This window comes from Anticarsia gemmatalis, chromosome 5 (assembly GCF_050436995.1).
Source record: "Anticarsia gemmatalis isolate Benzon Research Colony breed Stoneville strain chromosome 5, ilAntGemm2 primary, whole genome shotgun sequence".
NCBI classification, from domain to species: domain Eukaryota; kingdom Metazoa; phylum Arthropoda; class Insecta; order Lepidoptera; family Erebidae; genus Anticarsia; species Anticarsia gemmatalis.
In genome coordinates, this window is record NC_134749.1 from 14,478,577 (window position 1) to 14,496,125 (window position 17,549).

General features: G+C 48.2%; 2 protein-coding genes across 3 annotated transcripts; one reads left to right on the forward strand and one right to left on the reverse strand.

Moving 5' to 3' along the window:
• Nucleotides 1-30: 30 nt before the first annotated feature.
• LOC142973228 (solute carrier family 35 member E1 homolog) lies at nucleotides 31-4,102 on the reverse strand. The gene is made up of 3 exons (XM_076114864.1): nucleotides 4,029-4,102; nucleotides 3,361-3,765; nucleotides 31-2,560 (listed from the first exon to the last, which is right to left on the reverse strand). Exons 2-3 carry the CDS (start codon nucleotides 3,683-3,685, stop codon nucleotides 1,932-1,934), a joined length of 954 nt encoding a protein of 317 aa, XP_075970979.1. The 5' UTR covers nucleotides 3,686-3,765; nucleotides 4,029-4,102; the 3' UTR covers nucleotides 31-1,931.
• A 723-nt stretch (nucleotides 4,103-4,825) lies between these two features.
• On the forward strand, nucleotides 4,826-8,133 carry app (Palmitoyltransferase app). Of its 2 annotated transcripts, none has more exons than XM_076114866.1 (4): nucleotides 4,826-5,114; nucleotides 6,448-7,235; nucleotides 7,328-7,449; nucleotides 7,542-8,133. In XM_076114866.1, exons 2-4 carry the CDS (start codon nucleotides 6,483-6,485, stop codon nucleotides 8,023-8,025), a joined length of 1,359 nt encoding a protein of 452 aa, XP_075970981.1. In that variant the 5' UTR covers nucleotides 4,826-5,114; nucleotides 6,448-6,482; the 3' UTR covers nucleotides 8,026-8,133. The 2 variants fall into 2 exon arrangements, with proteins under 2 accessions (XP_075970981.1, XP_075970982.1); XM_076114867.1 differs by lacking the exon at nucleotides 4,826-5,114 and adding an exon at nucleotides 5,204-5,441.
• Nucleotides 8,134-17,549: the final 9,416 nt, after the last annotated feature.

Consider the following 17,549-nt stretch of genomic DNA (forward strand, 5'->3'; position numbering starts at 1 on the left):
AATAAATTGCGGAAATGAAAATAAATGAAATAAAACAAAAATAATCGTATTTATTAGGAATACCAAAATAATTGACTAATAAAATAAAACGGCTTAGCCGAGTATTTGCCACAATACTGTCACTCTTCACTTCTACTTAATTAATACGACGAAGGCACACAGCTCCAACTTTGATTATAAACAAACACTTTACATGAAAGATTTAAACATACTACACATGGAAAAATAATATGGTTTATTTATGCAGAATACTACCTTCAATATTGAGGATATCTTAATTCATGCTCATCTGTTAAAATAATATTAAAATTCTCCTAATGTTCTTTCTTGTATCAAGTAGTAGGTACTCACAACGTTAAAACTGGAAATTCACTAAGATATAGGTATATATTTTTTAATTTGGCAGCATTGAGCTTGTTACTTAATAATAAGTTATTTCTCCATGTACTGTATGGGTGAATTTATATTAATATATGCACCTATAAAAGACTATCGATTGGTACATTATATAAAATAACAAAACGTGTTTCTTTTAAAAATATTTAATTAATTAATTAATTAAATATTTCACGAGTCTTGTTTATGAGGTGTTAGGTTAAATGACAACGTTAATTTAAAAAATAAGGACATTGCTCTTTAATTGAATTAAGATATCTTCAATCATAGTCCATATTTTTCATTTTGTGATGTATGTATGTTTATTAAGAAGGTTTTTGTTATTTCAATTTGCGCACCATTAACACAACATTAACGCGCGCGACCGCTATAAAACATGTTGGGCATCTCTGAAGCAGGTCATTTACAATATTCTTTAGTGATGTAAGTACATTATGTAAAAAAACCCGTGCGATTGTTAAAAAAAAAACCTTATAATTTAATAGATTTTTAGATGGCTTTTGATATGTATGAATGTTATCAATGCCATGCTGTTCAAAAACTTTGGCTGTTATTATCATGCTAGTCTAGCGATGGAGCATTTTGAGCAATCAGTCATGTGCGTCATGGTCTCATGCTTGTTTGTAGTTAGGTGATGGTGATGAAACTTAACAGTGAGCACCTGATGCAATATAGATTGAACTAATTTGTATATGAGTATCCGTTATTACCTACGCGACCCATGCTTGGTGATCATGAAACAATGGGTTCGTATTTAGAACCATTGTAGATAGCTATGGGTGTCACCACACTAAAATACTATTTTTTCCAATGTTGTGTGTGTGTAAATGCATGCTACGTGAAACATGCCGTGATTGCGTCCAGAAATGAAATTATTTATTTCATGTAATAAGTTTACACATGTCATGCAGTCTTAAGTATTATCGTTGCATTGACGCACTGTTATTATTTTAAACTAATAGGTATTTGCATTTAAACATGTTTCATTTCAACTACTTCCACTCCCAAATTAGGCTTGAGAAATTTCCGATCGCAACTTTAAATATTACACATGTCATTGAAGGGTGGACACATTGAAGATCGAGATTTCTCTGCAAGAATGTTGATATTTAAGAGTAAATGACGGAAAATCTGTCGACACCTCATTGCTGGCATTATGCATCAATTTATCGAGTACAATTAATTACTTTGCAAACGTGTAGCGAGATCTTACAGCCTCGTGAACGTAAGACCGGCTCGGCAACACGTCGGGGACGCTAAATATTATTCAGCTAATTATAATAGGATATCACAGAAATACGATTACGATCGTAAACAGTTTCACGGATAAGCATCGTCGATTCATAAATACCAAAATATTAAAATATATTATTAACATGTATACTGAGATTGAATCCATAAAACAATTATTATTCTTCGACGTTTACATAAAAACAATACCGGCAGGAGTCGCCGACCGGCCTCACAATTCGGCGAACTCCATACGAACACTTCGGAAGCGTACATCTCGCGAGCGCGCGGCACCGCGGCGAGCGTCACACCGGCAGCGGCAGGCGCGGCGGCTGGCGGGCGCGCGCCGCCAGCTTGGCGCGGTTGTAGGCGAACACGCCCAGCAGCGCCAGCACCATGCCCGCCAGGTTCAGCGGCGGCGTGGGGTTGCGCAGCAGCACCAGCGACGCGCCCACCACGGCGATGCGCTTGGCGGCCGACGCCACGGCGTAGGCCAGCGGCGTCACGCGGGACAGCACGCTGAAGGCGGCCACGGCCTGCAGCCACGCCAGCAGCCCGTCCGCCAGCAGCAGCGCGCCGCCGCCCGCCCAGCCGCCGCGCGGCGCCGCGCCCGCCCACAGCGCCGCGCCGTCCTGCCAGCACCACACGGGCGCGAACAGCAGCAGCGCCAGGCGGCCCAGCGTCTGCAGCAGGCGCAGGTGGTGCACGCCCGTGTCGCGCATCACGCGCTTCGAGTACAGGTGCTGCAGGCTCAGCAGCGCCGCGGCCGCCAGCGCCGCGCCCAGCCCCACGCCGTCGAACTGCAGCTCGGTGGCGGACGCCACGCCCACGCCCAGCGCGATCACCACCAGCGCCAGCTGCACGTCGCGCGGCTGCCGCTCGCCGAACAGCAGCCACGCCAGCCCCGCCGTCCACAGTGGCGTCGTCGCTTTCACTGCGATGTCGGAAACGTTTCCAAACAGTGTTAAATGTTCAGAGTTCACATGACTAACTCATCAATTTCTAAGACCATAATAATTATATTTTTGAATATTTCTATAACGATAACTATAGTTAGAGTGCAGTGAGTGTTAGGCAGTGGTCTAAGCTTGCACCTCCCACATGTAGTAGATGGTACAAACCGATGATGTTACGAAGTTATGTGAGTACTAGAAATAATTATATCACTTGCTCTATTAGGGAAAGAAAATACATGGATGAAAGCTTGCATGCCTGAGAGTTCTTTAACAGAGTTTTTAAAGGAATGCAAAGTCCCCAACCTCCACTTAACCAGAGTGACATACTCAAGGCCTAAATCCTGCCTCACGCTTGTTGGTAGGCAGTAATCTGTTAAATAATTATTATTTTATATAATTTCATCAAGTAATCTTTTACCAATATCAATAATCGCTAAATACAAGTACTGGACAAGAAACCAGGCACAACATGTTGTAATAATGTTGAATCTCCTGGCCACCTGGTAACTCTAGATGTAAGGTTTCTTTAAACCAATGACACACAAGATATAATTGGGGTGCGCAAATATCCAATAGCCTTATCCTACTCAGAGTACTTTTTACATCTCTTCATGAAAATTTGTTTAGTGGCACTAAAATTAACAAACACACACACATACATCCATACATCAGATACATCACTTTCCTCACTACTCAACTAACTCAGTAAAGCGAACATGTCCTTGAATGTGCTCCCTTCACTTAATATTTATGATATGTTTATAACATGTAAACTCACCAGTATGAGCATAGGAAATGGGCACTTTCCAGATAGAAACTTGTGAGCAAATGGTGGTTAAGAACTTTGCGAAGGCGAGTGGCACGAGTACACGCCAGTAGTAGCGGCGCGGGAATTCTGTTTCACGGCGCACGCCACACGCGCTGAACGCGGGCGCGCTGCACACCACGATCGACAGCAGCTGCACCATCGTCACTGTCATCGGGTACGGGAAGTCGGTCAGCACCAGCTTGCCCACCACGTTGCTGGCCGAGCTGACGGTGTACCACAGCAGGCACAGCCCCACCACTATCAGCACCTCGCGCCGTAATCCGTCCATAGCCATGGTGCGGCGCGATGATTGTCTACTTATCTATCCTGATGCTCCACTGCCCACGCGGGCTGACACGTACATCTTTTTTGATCCTGCAGCATCATATACTAAATCATAACTCACATTCTTTTAAAATCGAGATGTTGACGTGATATTTTTACGATGGCATAACATTTACAGCCAGCTCGGATAAGTCGGATATTTTTACCGATTTTAAAGATTGGAAGAATGGTGTGTCTATTAAAAGTGAAAGAGGCTCAAAGCATAAGACTTTTAATACAAACTAATGGTTTTCTTGGCGTACTTAATAAATAAAATATTTTTTTTACAGAAAGACAGCTCAACAGCTGGTTACCTATGTTTTTTATCAGTCAGTCAAACAAGATTGGTTGGAGTGGAGACATAGTGACGTTGACAACTTGACAAGTGGCACGTTACTTTTTAATTTAAAAAACTTTCATTGAAACGAAGTCTTTATGGAAAGATCAGCTGTACCTATATGACTTTATATTGTCTATATAGGTACCTACGCAAAAACGGGTACCTATCCCACGGGATTGCAAATACCTAATCTCGCAAATACCTAGAATAAAAATTGAGTGTGAGATTGGAGATCCTACTTAGCATATGCAAATGCCATGAACATGGCTCTAAAGTATGATTAGCTATACCTACTCCATTACCAACCTAAAAGATGATACTAAAAGCACGTAGATAGAATTACGACATAAAACACAAAGTATTCATATATAATACGACTCTAATTTAATTGAAATATATTATGATTGGTCAGGTTAATTTGTAATAGTCGTTAATTCCTTTTCATAAATTTCTGTTTGCGCTAAATGTCATCGGCTGAGTTTGGCGCATAGACTTATCATAATAACTAATGTTAAGTCCATGGTTTGGCGAGGCGATAGCCATCTTCAATAGAATTGTATGTCATGTCATGTCTTGTGTTAGTTATTCCGTGTTTAAAATCATCTGAAGGCAGCAACTTCTTTATGTACTTACCTGCTTCAAACTTACCTGCTTGTTATGACCATGGACGCATTATACTAACGTTAGTTACGTTAGTAATGACGTCATAATTATACGATAATAATATTGGTGTTGGTCCAGATAGAAGAGAAATGCATGGGCTGGCAACATTGACAATTATTATCTGTGGTTGGTCATCTACGTCTGTCATGTAGAAAACAAGAAAGTTTTATTTTCATTACAAGTATTACTTATTTAATTTATTTTTATTAAATGTAATCAAAGAAAGTTTAAAAATAAAGAAATAAATGTTGAATAATAATAACACTCGTAGTTTTAACTAAGTGCCAATAATAAAAACAAGAATTGAAGAAGTTGTAAACTTAATCAGAACATACATTCTTGAACCATATTATACATAGTTTGTAGTCGTCGGAACATCTAAGGAAAACGCTATAAGGTGAGCAATAACTGCATATTCGCGGACGTCAAGTTCGCGTCACCTGATAATGTTGTGGTACATAATAAGGAAGTAAGTGCTCCACCCATGTTAGAGTCCATTCCAGTCAGATAGGAATGTTTCCTTATCCTTATCTCGCACTATGATCTTTGAAATCGATACAACTCATCGCGTATGTATTACCCGTAATAATTAATTATCTTTAATGACTAATTGTCACCAAAATCAATCATGAGTACACAAGTTTAAAATGATATCATAATAACTGTAAAGTGGTTAAGAAGAGTCCATGTGATGTCGAGGAAGGGTGGTCTCTGACACTGTAACGTATATGTGTACTATGTGTAGTGTATTTAGTATATAACAATGTACAAGATATAAATATAGGTAGATGGTAGATTGTTGACATGTCAACAGGTGCAGGCTGTGGCACACAGTAGCCAGCTCATTGAATGCTTACTTACTACTTGAACATGCTACTGGAGGTCTGCTACTAGTTTCAAAACAAAACATGTTAATTACAGTGACTTGGAGTTGGTATCTCATGAATATCAGGTGTGACAAGTGTACACTTTCAATATAATGTTTTTCAAATTAAACTAATTTCTGATCCACTGGGCTGGCTGGCTAGGTGCAGGGGATTTTGTAGTTGGTTTTCTTCAAGAACTGTTTTAAAGAACTCTCAGGCACGCATTGTTTCCTACGTATGTCTCACTGTTAGAACAACACAAGCCACGTTGAACAGTTATTGGTGAGTTGTGTAGACTTTGTGCACTGCCATCACTGTGCTCAGTTCTGTTTACTCAGACTCCTCGGCCCAGTTGTGTCCAGACTGTATCTCATTCACTTTGATATGTAGCTAGGCAGTTTACATATTCACAGATTATGTATTTTTGTTGACAACAAATAGTCAAAACAATTAAATAGACACATTCAAGTAGGGCTTCTGTATAACTAATGTGTTTTTCCTTTTTTTGTACATTGCATGTCCAAAGTTGTTTGTGCGTAGTATATTATTAAAAAAAAAGTTATGGTATATTAGTAACGTATGCAACATTACTAATATACCATACTTTTTTTTTAATTCAAAATCTATTTTGTGAAATAAATATTATGATTGTAATTGTTGTAAGTGTTCCACACATACTGCATAAGATGATCTCCCTAGTACTGCTCTGCTAAATGCTCAAGACACTACACTGCTAACATTTCCGAGCTGGCTCATACTCTATATTATCCTCAAGGCTGAAATATTCTAATTCCAATAAAAATTGTTGGATCCGTCATTAATTGTCATATTGGAGTACATAATGTTACGCTTTATGTACGCAAGGTCGGCGAGCGCGGAGGGCGAGAGGTGATGCGGCCATGGCCTCGCGGCGCGTGACGCGCAAGTGGGAGGTGTTCGCGGGCCGCAACCGCTTCTGGTGCGACGGGCGGCTCATGACGGCGCCGCACCCCGGCGTGTTCGCGCTCACGCTGGCGCTCATCTGCGGCACGTGCGCGCTGCACTTCGCCTTCGACTGCCCCTTCCTGGCGGCGCGCGTGTCGCCCGCCGTGCCGGCCGTGGGCGCGGCGCTGTTCCTGCTCACGCTGTCGGCGCTGCTGCGCACGGCGCTGTCCGACCCCGGCATCATCCCGCGCGCCGCGCCCGCCGAGGCGGCGGCGCTGGAGGCGGGCGAGGCGGCGGTGGCGGGCGCGGGCCGGCCGCCGCCGCGGGCGCGCGAGGTGCTGGTGCGCGGCCGCCCCGTCAAGCTCAAGTACTGCTTCACGTGCAAGATGTTCCGGCCGCCGCGCGCCTCGCACTGCTCGCTGTGCGACAACTGCGTGGACCGCTTCGACCACCACTGTCCCTGGGTGGGCAACTGCGTGGGCAAGCGCAACTACCGCTACTTCTACACGTTCGTGGTGTCGCTGTCCTTCCTGGCCGTGTTCGTGTTCGCGTGCGCCGTCACGCACCTGGCGCTGGCGGCGCGGGGCGCGGGGCTGGCGGCCGCGCTGCGCGCCTCGCCCGCCTCGGCCGTGGTGGCGGCCGTGTGCTTCCTGTCCGTGTGGTCCGTGCTGGGGCTGGCCGGCTTCCACACCTACCTGGCCTCCACCGACCAGACCACCAACGAGGACGTGAGTTCCCCTCCCTGTCTGCTCGGGTACGGGCTCGACGGTCGCTCGGGCGAGAGAATATCGAAACTGATCATAAACTTGTTCGTCGACAGATTAAGGGCTCGTTTTCCACACGCCGTGGCGTGTCCAATCCGAACCCGTACTCCCGCGGCAACGCTTGCGCCAACTGCTGGCACGTCCTGTGCGGCCCGCTCGCGCCCAGCCTCATAGATCGGTGCGTAATCTCGATCGACGGCATAATGCGACACCCGAGTCGTACGCGATATATTCGCTCGACCTCAAAGTTTGCGCTTCGCGTGTTCGCAGGCGGGGAGTGTTCACGATCGACGTGAAGGACGAGCTGCCGCCGAACTTCGCGCGGGCGCTGAGCGTGGCCGGCCCCGCGCCCGCGCCGCTCGCGCTGCAGCCCGCGCCGGCGGCGGCGGCGGCGGGCGGCGCGCGGGACGCCGAGCGCGCCTACGCGGCGGGCGTGCTGGGCGGCAGCTACACCAACCTGTTCGAGGGCGGCGAGCCGGCGCGCCACGCCTACATGAACCGCACGCTGGACCTGGACCCCGTGCCGCTGCAGGCCGCCGCCACGCCGCGCGCCGAGCGCCGGCGCCGCGAGCCCGACGCGGCCGCGCCCGCCGGCCTCAGCGCCTCGCGCCTGCGCCTGCTGCACGACACCACCATGATCGACGCCGCGCTCGACCTGGACGAGCCCGAGCCGCCGCCGCACCTGCCGCACGTCCCGCACCTGCCGCACCCGCTCCCGCCGCACCCGCACCTGCAGCACGTGGCGGCGCTCTGACGCCTGGCCCGGCGCCGCCGCCGCGCCCGCCGCCCGCGACCCCGCCTCACCCGCCATCGTCGTCTCCTTGTAAATAAATATTAAATAGGTTCTACTGTAGAGTTCAAATCTAGTTTTATTATTTCCCGCTTCCATATTTCTTGCGACGTAGGACGAGACGTACGCGTTCCTCGCGCGTGACGGACGGTCGGCGTGTAGTGTCCCTGGCGCGATCCGACGCGAGCCACGACGCGGCGACGCGGACGTTCCGTCCTCCGGAGCTCAAAGCTCTCACTGTCACTATGTTGGACTGTGTCATGTGTGTCTGTGTGTGTGCCGCGGTGGTCAACGACGCGAACAATTGTTGAGTTCGCTCCTGTCCCGCTGTAGGTAGTGATACAGTACTTAAGTGCAGTGTATGAACTTTTAGTGACATGTCTACGACTCTACGGATAATTCTAAGATAAGTGATGATTATGTAAATCATCAATAAGTCTATCATGAAGAATTCCCTACAATCCCTACTTGAGGCGAAATCGTCCAAACTTGTAAACTAAAGTTGTAGTACTTAATATATTTCTGCAGTCATTATTTCTTAAGTCCAGTCTTCGTGGTTATTTTTTTTTGAGTTACGATTTAAGACGAAAATGTGTAAGTGTGATCAGTATGTAAACATTGTCCTTTTTTCGCTTTTTGTGTTCATTAAACATATCATAGTAAGTATATGTAATAATAAAGTGAACATGTACAAGCTAATACGGCTATTATATAAGGTACATAATACCTTGCGCCGAAACGTCAACCACTTGTCAAGAGACTATGCACAACAACGTTATAATAGTATGTTCTGTAACTAAGGGTAAGAAGAATATTCGGCCAATAATAAAATGTTATGTTATATGTTAAATGTTTGGTTGATGGTGTCTAATGATGATGTAAAATAAGTTAAACGAAGTAAATAATCTTATTTAAAATTAATAAGTAGATTCAGAATTGAAATGCCTAGGAATATGAATGTATAGTAATTTAAAATAGCGTGCCTAGTAGATACTCGTATAGCTCCTAATTATAATTAATTTAGTGCTTAAAGTCCAAGTTGTATGTTCAGTCAGCTCCAAAAGTCGCTGAACAGAATCAAATTTACAAAATACCTACACAAGTCAAGTCACAGTGTACAGGACACAGGACACTAAATAAGACTTTTTTTTTTTTTTTTTTTTTTTTTTTTTTTTTTTTTTTTTTTTTTTTTTTTTTTTTTTTTATACCTCTTGCACTAAAATATGTCAGTACTTTAACAAACAACGGACACAAACTGCAACCAGACCTGAAACAACTAAGTATTTGTGGATCACACAGATACCTAATTGTCTTTTATGGGAATCGAACCTTATAATAATCTACCACCTTAACCACTTGGCAATCCTACACCAGACCCAAACCAAGATCGGTACTATTCGGACCAATTCGGAGCAGTCGTGGAATCGCGACCGAACGTGGGCGGCCGCCGCAAAACTCTTGTACAGCGACTTTTGGAATTCTCGTGTACAGCAACTTTTGTAAAGGAGAATGGGCAAAATAGTAAAGAGCCTGGGCGATCAACGGCCAAACCAAATGTATTTTTTTTTTTTTATCTTTTTTTTTTTTTTTTTTTTGTTTTTTTTTTTTTTTTGTTTAAATGTCGTTTGGTCCTATAATTACTGTGAAGAAGTTTTATTTCCGCGACGCACTTATATGACGAATAAAATTATTCTGGCTTATATTCGGAGATTAAACAAAAAGTACTATTTCTTATATTGCAAACAAATATAGACATTATTAATATTCGAACAATCATAACAAGTAAGTAGATTAACATATCGCAAAAAGTAAACATCTTGCTCTTCTATAATACTTATATTCACTGAGACGACTTATCTGTTGCTCATGATACACTTATATGTGATACTAGCTGACCCGCGCAACTTCGCTTGCGTCACATAAGAGAGAATGGGTCAAAATATTCCCCGTTTTTGTAACATTTTTCGTTGCTACTCCGCTCCTAATGACCGTAGCGTGATGTTATATAGCCTATAGCCTTCCTCGATAAATGGGCTATCTAACACTGAAAGAATTTTTCCAATCGGATCAGTAGTTCCTGAGATTAGCGCGTTCAAACAAACAAACAAACACACAAACAAACAAACAAACTCTTCAGCTTTATTATATTAGTAAAGATACGCCTTCTCAGGAATGCTCAGCATAATAGCTTAATAACGAGGCGTTCATAGCCAGTTGCGCTCACTGGTCGGTAAACGATCTGTGGGTTAAGCAACCGTTGGCGCGGTCATTTTATAGATGGGTGACCGCATAGTGGTATTTGAACTGAGCGTCTCCGTGTTTCAGAGGGCACGTAAAAAGTCGGCCCCGGTTATTGTCAACTAAGATAACAGTCGTTAAGCCATGTTAAAGGCCTTTCGGGTGGCATTGCAATCGTTTTAAGAAGATGTAACGTTATTACACAACGTTAAACGCATTACAGACGCGAAATAAAATTGAATTCCATTATATTATACATGTCACTTTGCGTAATGGCCGCCGATCGCCCAGTCTAACCTGCCCATTCTCCTTTACTTTGTTTCTTAGTCGAGACGAGAGAGGTAGGTATTTACTAAATTTGATTCTGTTTAGCAACTTTTCGAGCCGACTGTATAGGTAACATTAAAGACATGAGTACCATATACTATAATTAGTAACTTAAGTCTGCGCGTAAAATTAAATTCCCATAATAATTATATCAGATTCAATGTTTCTGAGTTTTATTTACTTATGACTGAATGCGAGCACAGCGCAACCAACCGACCAAACCTCAAACTTTTCTCCCCGTGCTACACAAACACATCACGTATTACAATGGTCAAACTCTTTTCTCCCCCTCACTACCTACAGAAATGAAATGAATGAATGAAATAAATGAATGAATGAATGAATGTAATGAATCAATGAATGAAATGAATGAATGGAATGAATGAAATAAATGAATGAATGAAATGAATGAATGAAATGAATGAGTGGAATGAATGAAATAAATGAATGAATGAATGAAATGAATGAATGAATGAAATGAATGAATGAAATGAATGAATGAATGAATGAATGAAATGAATGAATGAAATGAATGAATGAAATGAATGAATGAATGAAATGAATGAATGAAATGAATGAATGAAATGAATGAATGAATGAAATGAATGAATGAAATGAATGAATGAAATGAATGAATGAAATGAATGAATGAAATGAATGAATGAAATGAATGAATGAAATGAATGAATGAAATGAATGAATGAAATGAATGAATGAAATGAATGAATGAAATGAATGAATGAAATGAATGAATGAAATGAATGAATGAAATGAATGAATGAAATGAATGAATGAAATGAATGAATGAAATGAATGAATGAAATGAAATGAAATGAATGAATGAAATGAATGAATGAAATGAATGAATGAAATGCACGACCGAAGTGAATGAACGAAGGGAATGAAATGAACGAAGGAACGAAGTGAACACAAACATATTTAGAAATTACATAACATCTCCCTGAAATCTTATAACACCTCCCTGAAATCTTATTACACCTCCCGGAAATCTTATTACACCAACCTGAAATCTTATAAACTCTCCCTGGAAGCTTATAAAAAATCTACCTGAATTCATATAAAATCTCCCTGAACAGTTACTAAAAAAAAAAAAAAAAAAAAAAAAAATAATTGGAAAATTTCCCTGAAATCTTATAGAATCTACCTGAATTCTTATGACATGTCCCTGGAAGTTAAAACACCTCCCTGAAATCTTATGACATTTCCCTGAAATCATTAAATCTCCCTGAAAACTTATAAAAATCTCCCTAAAAACTAATAAAATCTGCCTAAAAACTTGGAAATTTCCCCTAAAATCGTGTAACATCTCCCTGAAATTACATATTGACTCCCTGAAATCTTATCTCATCTCCCATACCTCAATTAATAATGCATAATTGAGAATCCGATAATAATAATTGCGGAAACCGATGGTTGCGGAATTTGATATTTGATATTTGGAGATGAAGATGAAGTGTGATTCTGACAGCAAGTAGGTGTGACAAGCGACCTGTATAAAGGAGGGGTTTTTTTTTTTTTTTTTTTTTTTTTCTGTACCCCTGGCGCGGGACGTCCAGGGACTTTTATACAAACTACTCCTATTTTATTTTTCTTTACTTCTATTTCTTATCCTACCCTAAAAGGGCCTATTCTACCACATTCATTCCGTTATAAAGGAGGGTTAGGTTAGGTTAGGTTAGGTTAGGTTAGGTTAGGTTAGGTTAGGTTAGGTTAGGTTAGGTTAGGTTAGGTTAGGTTAGGTTAGGTTAGGTTAGGTTCCCCCTCGTGGGTCTGCACCTTGTCGTGGTGAGGGGGCTCAGTAGCATTAGCGAAGCCAAGACAGACCCGAAGGGACCGTTTCGTTCTGAGGCCTTCAGGCTCAGAACCAGGTCCCTTCACACCGTGTGGTGGTGCGCGAGCGCCACTGCACGAGAGAGGAAGGAAAACCTCTATAAAAAACCATGGGGGGGCGGACTTTCATGTCCTGCCCGGGGTGGGGGTGTCCGCTGAGTACTGTTCTCGGCGGACCCAAACCGCAAGCCTGGCTCAACTTTTGGGTCAGGATCGGGGGCTGCTTGTCGGAGGTCGGGGAGACAGCGGTCGCGAGGAAGAAAACCTCTATAAAAAATCACTGTGCGTGTCCCTCTGCTTGCAGAGGGCACAGGTGACGGAGGAGGGACGGGTGATCCGTCGGTGGGAGGGCGGGCTCTCCCGGTTTCGGTATCGTCTCCGGGAGGGCAGACTTCGGTCACCGCCTTCAAACTCGTTATCCCAGCGGAGGTGTCGTGGTCACGTCTCGCGGCCACTGCTGGGACCGAGGGCCTTGCCTTAATTGGCCGGGCCAAGAGGACTTAACCTCACTAAAAAAAGTTAGTTTGTAAGATCCGGTGAAACCTGCCCGACCTCACCGTGTAATAGGGTTACCCAGGTACAGGGGGCTCTGCCTGGGTGGACGGTTTATTTCCCCCATACTCGTGGGACTCTTTATGGAACCTTTTAATAAACAAAACCAAATCGACGTAAACAGTGGGAGGGGCGAGAAGCCCAATAGTGAAGAGATCGGGGGCAAAAAGCCCGGCAGTGTAGACTGCGCAGTGGTGGAGGGTCGTCGCACGCCCAGTGTTGCGCGACCGTCGTTGATTGTCGGAGGAGGGGGTTCCAGGCCCCTTACTCCCGTTGTGGTGCTGGAGCGGCTCCCAATTGGAGAGCCGGATGAGTTTTTGTCTTCGGGCGACGGTGCACGCCGTAAAAGACACCGAACGCCCTCGGTTCTCGGGTCTGAAATTTCGGGCTCGGAAACCGAGACCGAGGACCGCACTGCTCCACGTGAGCCGGTGGCTAGGCGCGGAAGGACCACTTCGGGTGCTCCTTCTACCAGGAGTCGGTCGAGTTCGTCCCGTAAAACAATGGGACCCCCGGCGCCCATCTTTGACCCGGACGAGGGGCTTGAGCGCCCAACACTAGACGCGCCGCATCTGCTCGATGCCGAGCAACTAAGGGCGCAGGCCGGCGTGAGTGCAGCGGCCATATTCGAGGTTGTGCGCACTTCGAAGAACCTAAAGGGGGGCTATATGAGGACCCTCAATATGGCGGCGACGGGTCTACTTGACATTGTTGAGGCCCTGGCGGACAGAACGGTGTCGGACGAGGTGCGCCGCATTCAGGTGGAGTTCGCTCGCCTCCGCCGGGAGAATGAGGCGTTGAAAGCCGAGCGCAAATCCCTGCTGGTGGAGTTAGAACAGGCGAGCACTTCAACCGCCACGAGGGCAACTTGCCCACCGCCTACCCCAGCAGTCTCGAGTGCCATGCCTCAGATGGGGGAGCTGTTAGAAGAGTTTAGGCGCTCAATCATAGCCTCAGTGGGGACCATGATTAATGCCCGCTTCGAGGGCATCGAGGAGCGCCTCCTCCCGGAGACGAGAATACGCCCACCTCTAAGGGCGGACAGGGCCCCGGTGGTGCCAGTTGGCACCCCGGCGCCGGTACCGGCGCCGGTCTCTGCTCCGGCACCTGTTGCAGCGGAGTCCACTCCCGCTGCGAAAAAGTCGGGGAAAAAGACGGGGAAAAAGGGGAATAAAAAGGGAGTGAGCCATCCCCCGGTCCCCGAACTGCCGGCGGTTCCTCCGACTCCGGAGGCGATGGACACCACTCCTGTAGCGGGTCCCTCGAACCAAGCGACCACCTGGACGGAGGTGGTAAAGAAGGGAAAGGGGAAGGGGAAAAAGTCCCCCCCCTCCACGGCGGCACAAAAACCGGCCTCCCAGGCGGCTAAAAAGACCCAGCGGGCCAAGCCCAAGTTAACTGCCCCGAAGACGGCCGCGGTACTGGTCACCCTGAACACGGAGGCTGCCGCTAAGGGAGTGACGTACGCCCAGCTCATGGAGCGGGCAGAGGAGGCGGTGAACCCGGCGGACCTGGGCATAGAGTCCGTCCACTTTCGCCGATCCGCCACAGGGGCCCGGATCATAGAGATCCCAGGCTCCCAAAGCCAGGACAAGGCCAATGCCCTGGCCGATAAATTGAAGGCCGCCCTCGACGGGGTTGCCGAGGTAGCGGTCCCCGTCAAATGCGCCGATCTGCGGGTGCTGGGGCTTGGGGATACGGCCACTGTTGAAAAAGTGGCCGTTGCTGTGTCTCGTGCCGGGGGGTGTCTAGTGGACCAAGTCAAGGTCCACCCTATCACCGCGGGCCCCGATGGAATGGGCTCGTGCATAGTCGAGTGTCCGGTGGCGGCCACCAAGACTATTGCAAAGGCGGGCAAACTATTGATCGGATGGACCTCCGCAACGGTCCGACTACTAGAGCAGCGGCCTCTCCGCTGCTACAGATGTTTGGGCGTTGGCCATACAAGGCCGACATGTCCCTCTCCCGTCGACCGCAGCAAAATGTGCTTCCGGTGCGGCGAGGAGGACCATAAAACTGCGGCCTGCAAATCCGCAACTATGCGGTGCAGCGTCTGCGCTGCGGCCGGAAAGCCGGCCGGACATTTAATGGGGGGGAGGCTTTGTGCTCCCCCCACGGTAAAAGGAAGGTCGGGCGTGGGGGCGTGGAGAGCTCCCACCGCCCCGACTCGACCTGTGAGGGCAGACAGGGAGGCTAGCATGTCAGAATAATAATGGATTGTAGTCGACATGCTAGCTTCCTACAGGCGAATCTAAACCACTGTGCGAGGGCACAGGATCTTCTCCTTCAATCCCTCGCGCAGTGGCAGGTGCACGTTGCGGTGGCTTGCGAGCCGTATTTCGTCCCCCCCCATTCTAACTGGGCCGGGGACCTCGACGGTTCGGTGGCGGTGGTGGTCCGGATGGATGCTGGCCCGCCTCTTATTGTCGTCGAAAGGGGGCCAGGCTATGTCGTGGTCAGCTGGCGGGAGTACACTATTGTTGGGGTGTACTTCTCCCCCAACCGCTCCCTGGCGGAGTTCGAGACGTTCCTGGACTCTGTCAGGGCGGCAGTATCGCGCAGGTCGCCGGGGTCTATCTTAGTCCTCGGTGACTTCAACGCAAAGTCCCGGGCGTGGGGCTGCCCCGACACGGACGGGAGGGGGGAGGCGGTCCAGGTATGGGGACTCCTCTCCGGGCTGTCCCTGCTCAACTTGGGGACAGTCCACACCTGCGTGCGGCACAACGGGGGGTCTATCGTGGACCTCTCCTTTGCCACTCCTACAGTCGCGCGCAGGGTGGTCGGATGGAGGGTGGAGGAGGAAGTCGAGACCCTATCTGACCACCTGTACATAAGATTTGAGGTCTCCCCTCCCTCGGGAGGTGCGGCGAGTGGGCAGCGGCCCGTCAGCACCTTCCCCAGGTGGAACTTGAGCCGGCTCGACAAGGAGCTGGCGGAGGAGGCGGCCATCGTTCACCGATGGTTCGCCCCCAGGCCGGAGGAGGGAGCCGACACGGAGGAGTTGACCGGCCGGATGCAGACCATCCTCGCAGAAGTGTGCGATTCGTCCATGCCGAGGGCGCGGCGCCGACCAGCACGCAAGTCCGTCTACTGGTGGACCCCGGAGATAGCCGAACTTCGCATATCAGCCAACGGAGCCCGTAGAGCGCATGCCCGATGTCGAGCACGGAACCGGCGAGCTCCGGGCCGGGAGGGAGCCGATGTTGAACTGGCGGAACTACGGGAGCAGTACGGAGCCGCCAAGCGCGCCCTGCAACTGGCCATAAGCCAAGCCAAATCGGCCGCCTTTGAGGAGATCCTGGCGGACCTAGACAGAGACCCGTGGGGGCGCCCCTACCGAGCGGCTCGGAAGAAGTTACGCAATCTTGGCGCCCCGTTAACGGAAACCCTACAGCCGGATCTTCTCGGCAGGGTAGTGGGCGAACTGTTCCCCAATTCGCCGGGACACACGCCCCCGGTGATGGCTCCTCCTACTCCGGAGCCCGCAGAGGAAGAGGCTCCCCCCTCAATCTCAGAGGGAGAGATGGAGCTGGCCCTGGACCGACTTCGTGGTAGGAAAACGGCTCCGGGACCTGACGGCGTTCCGGGACGAGTGCTGGCAGTCGCGCTCAAACATCTGGGTGAACAGCTTCGGGGACTCTTCAATGCATGTTTCAGCAGGGGAGAGTTCCCGAAGCAGTGGAAGGTCGGGCGATTGTGTTTGCTCCCGAAGGGGGGAGATCGGCCTCCTGACTCCTCATCGGCATACAGGCCAATTGTTTTGCTGGACGAGACGGGCAAGTTGCTGGAGAAGATTATCGCAAATCGTCTCGTCCAGCACTTGGATGAGGTTGGGCCCCAACTCTCGGAGGCCCAGTACGGATTTAGGGCAGGGCGGTCCACTATAGACGCTCTGACCACCCTAAAAGAGATCAGCAAAGACGCGGTTGCGGCTGGAGACGTCGTCCTGGGGGTATCGCTAGACGTGGCGAATGCCTTCAACAGCATTCCGTTCGAGACGATAATGGAGGCACTCCGGTACCATGGAGTGCCCCCCTACCTCCGGAAGCTGTTGGGGGCGTACCTCCAGGACAGGGAAATTGCGTGGGAAGGCCGAGACGGAAGGCGGTATGTGCGGAGGATGACGTGCGGTGTTCCACAGGGGTCGGTTCTGGGTCCGACCCTGTGGAACATCGGATATGATTGGCTCCTTCGCGGGCCGGTTCCCCCCGGTGCGAAAATAATTGGGTATGCGGACGACACCTTCGTAGCAGCCCGGGGCGGGACTTACGAGGAGGCGGCGCGACTGGCCAGAATCGCCGTGTCACTGGTGGTGGACCGGCTCGCGCTCTTAGGTCTGAGGGTCTCCCTGTCTAAGACAGAGGCCCTCCTATTTCACGGACCGCGGAGGGGACCTCCCCCGGACGCGCGCATCGTTGTCCAGGGCGTGGAGGTGCCGGTGAGGGCCCAACTGAAATATCTGGGCCTCACCTTGGACGGACGGTGGAACTTCGGGGCCCACTTTACACAAATGGCCCCGA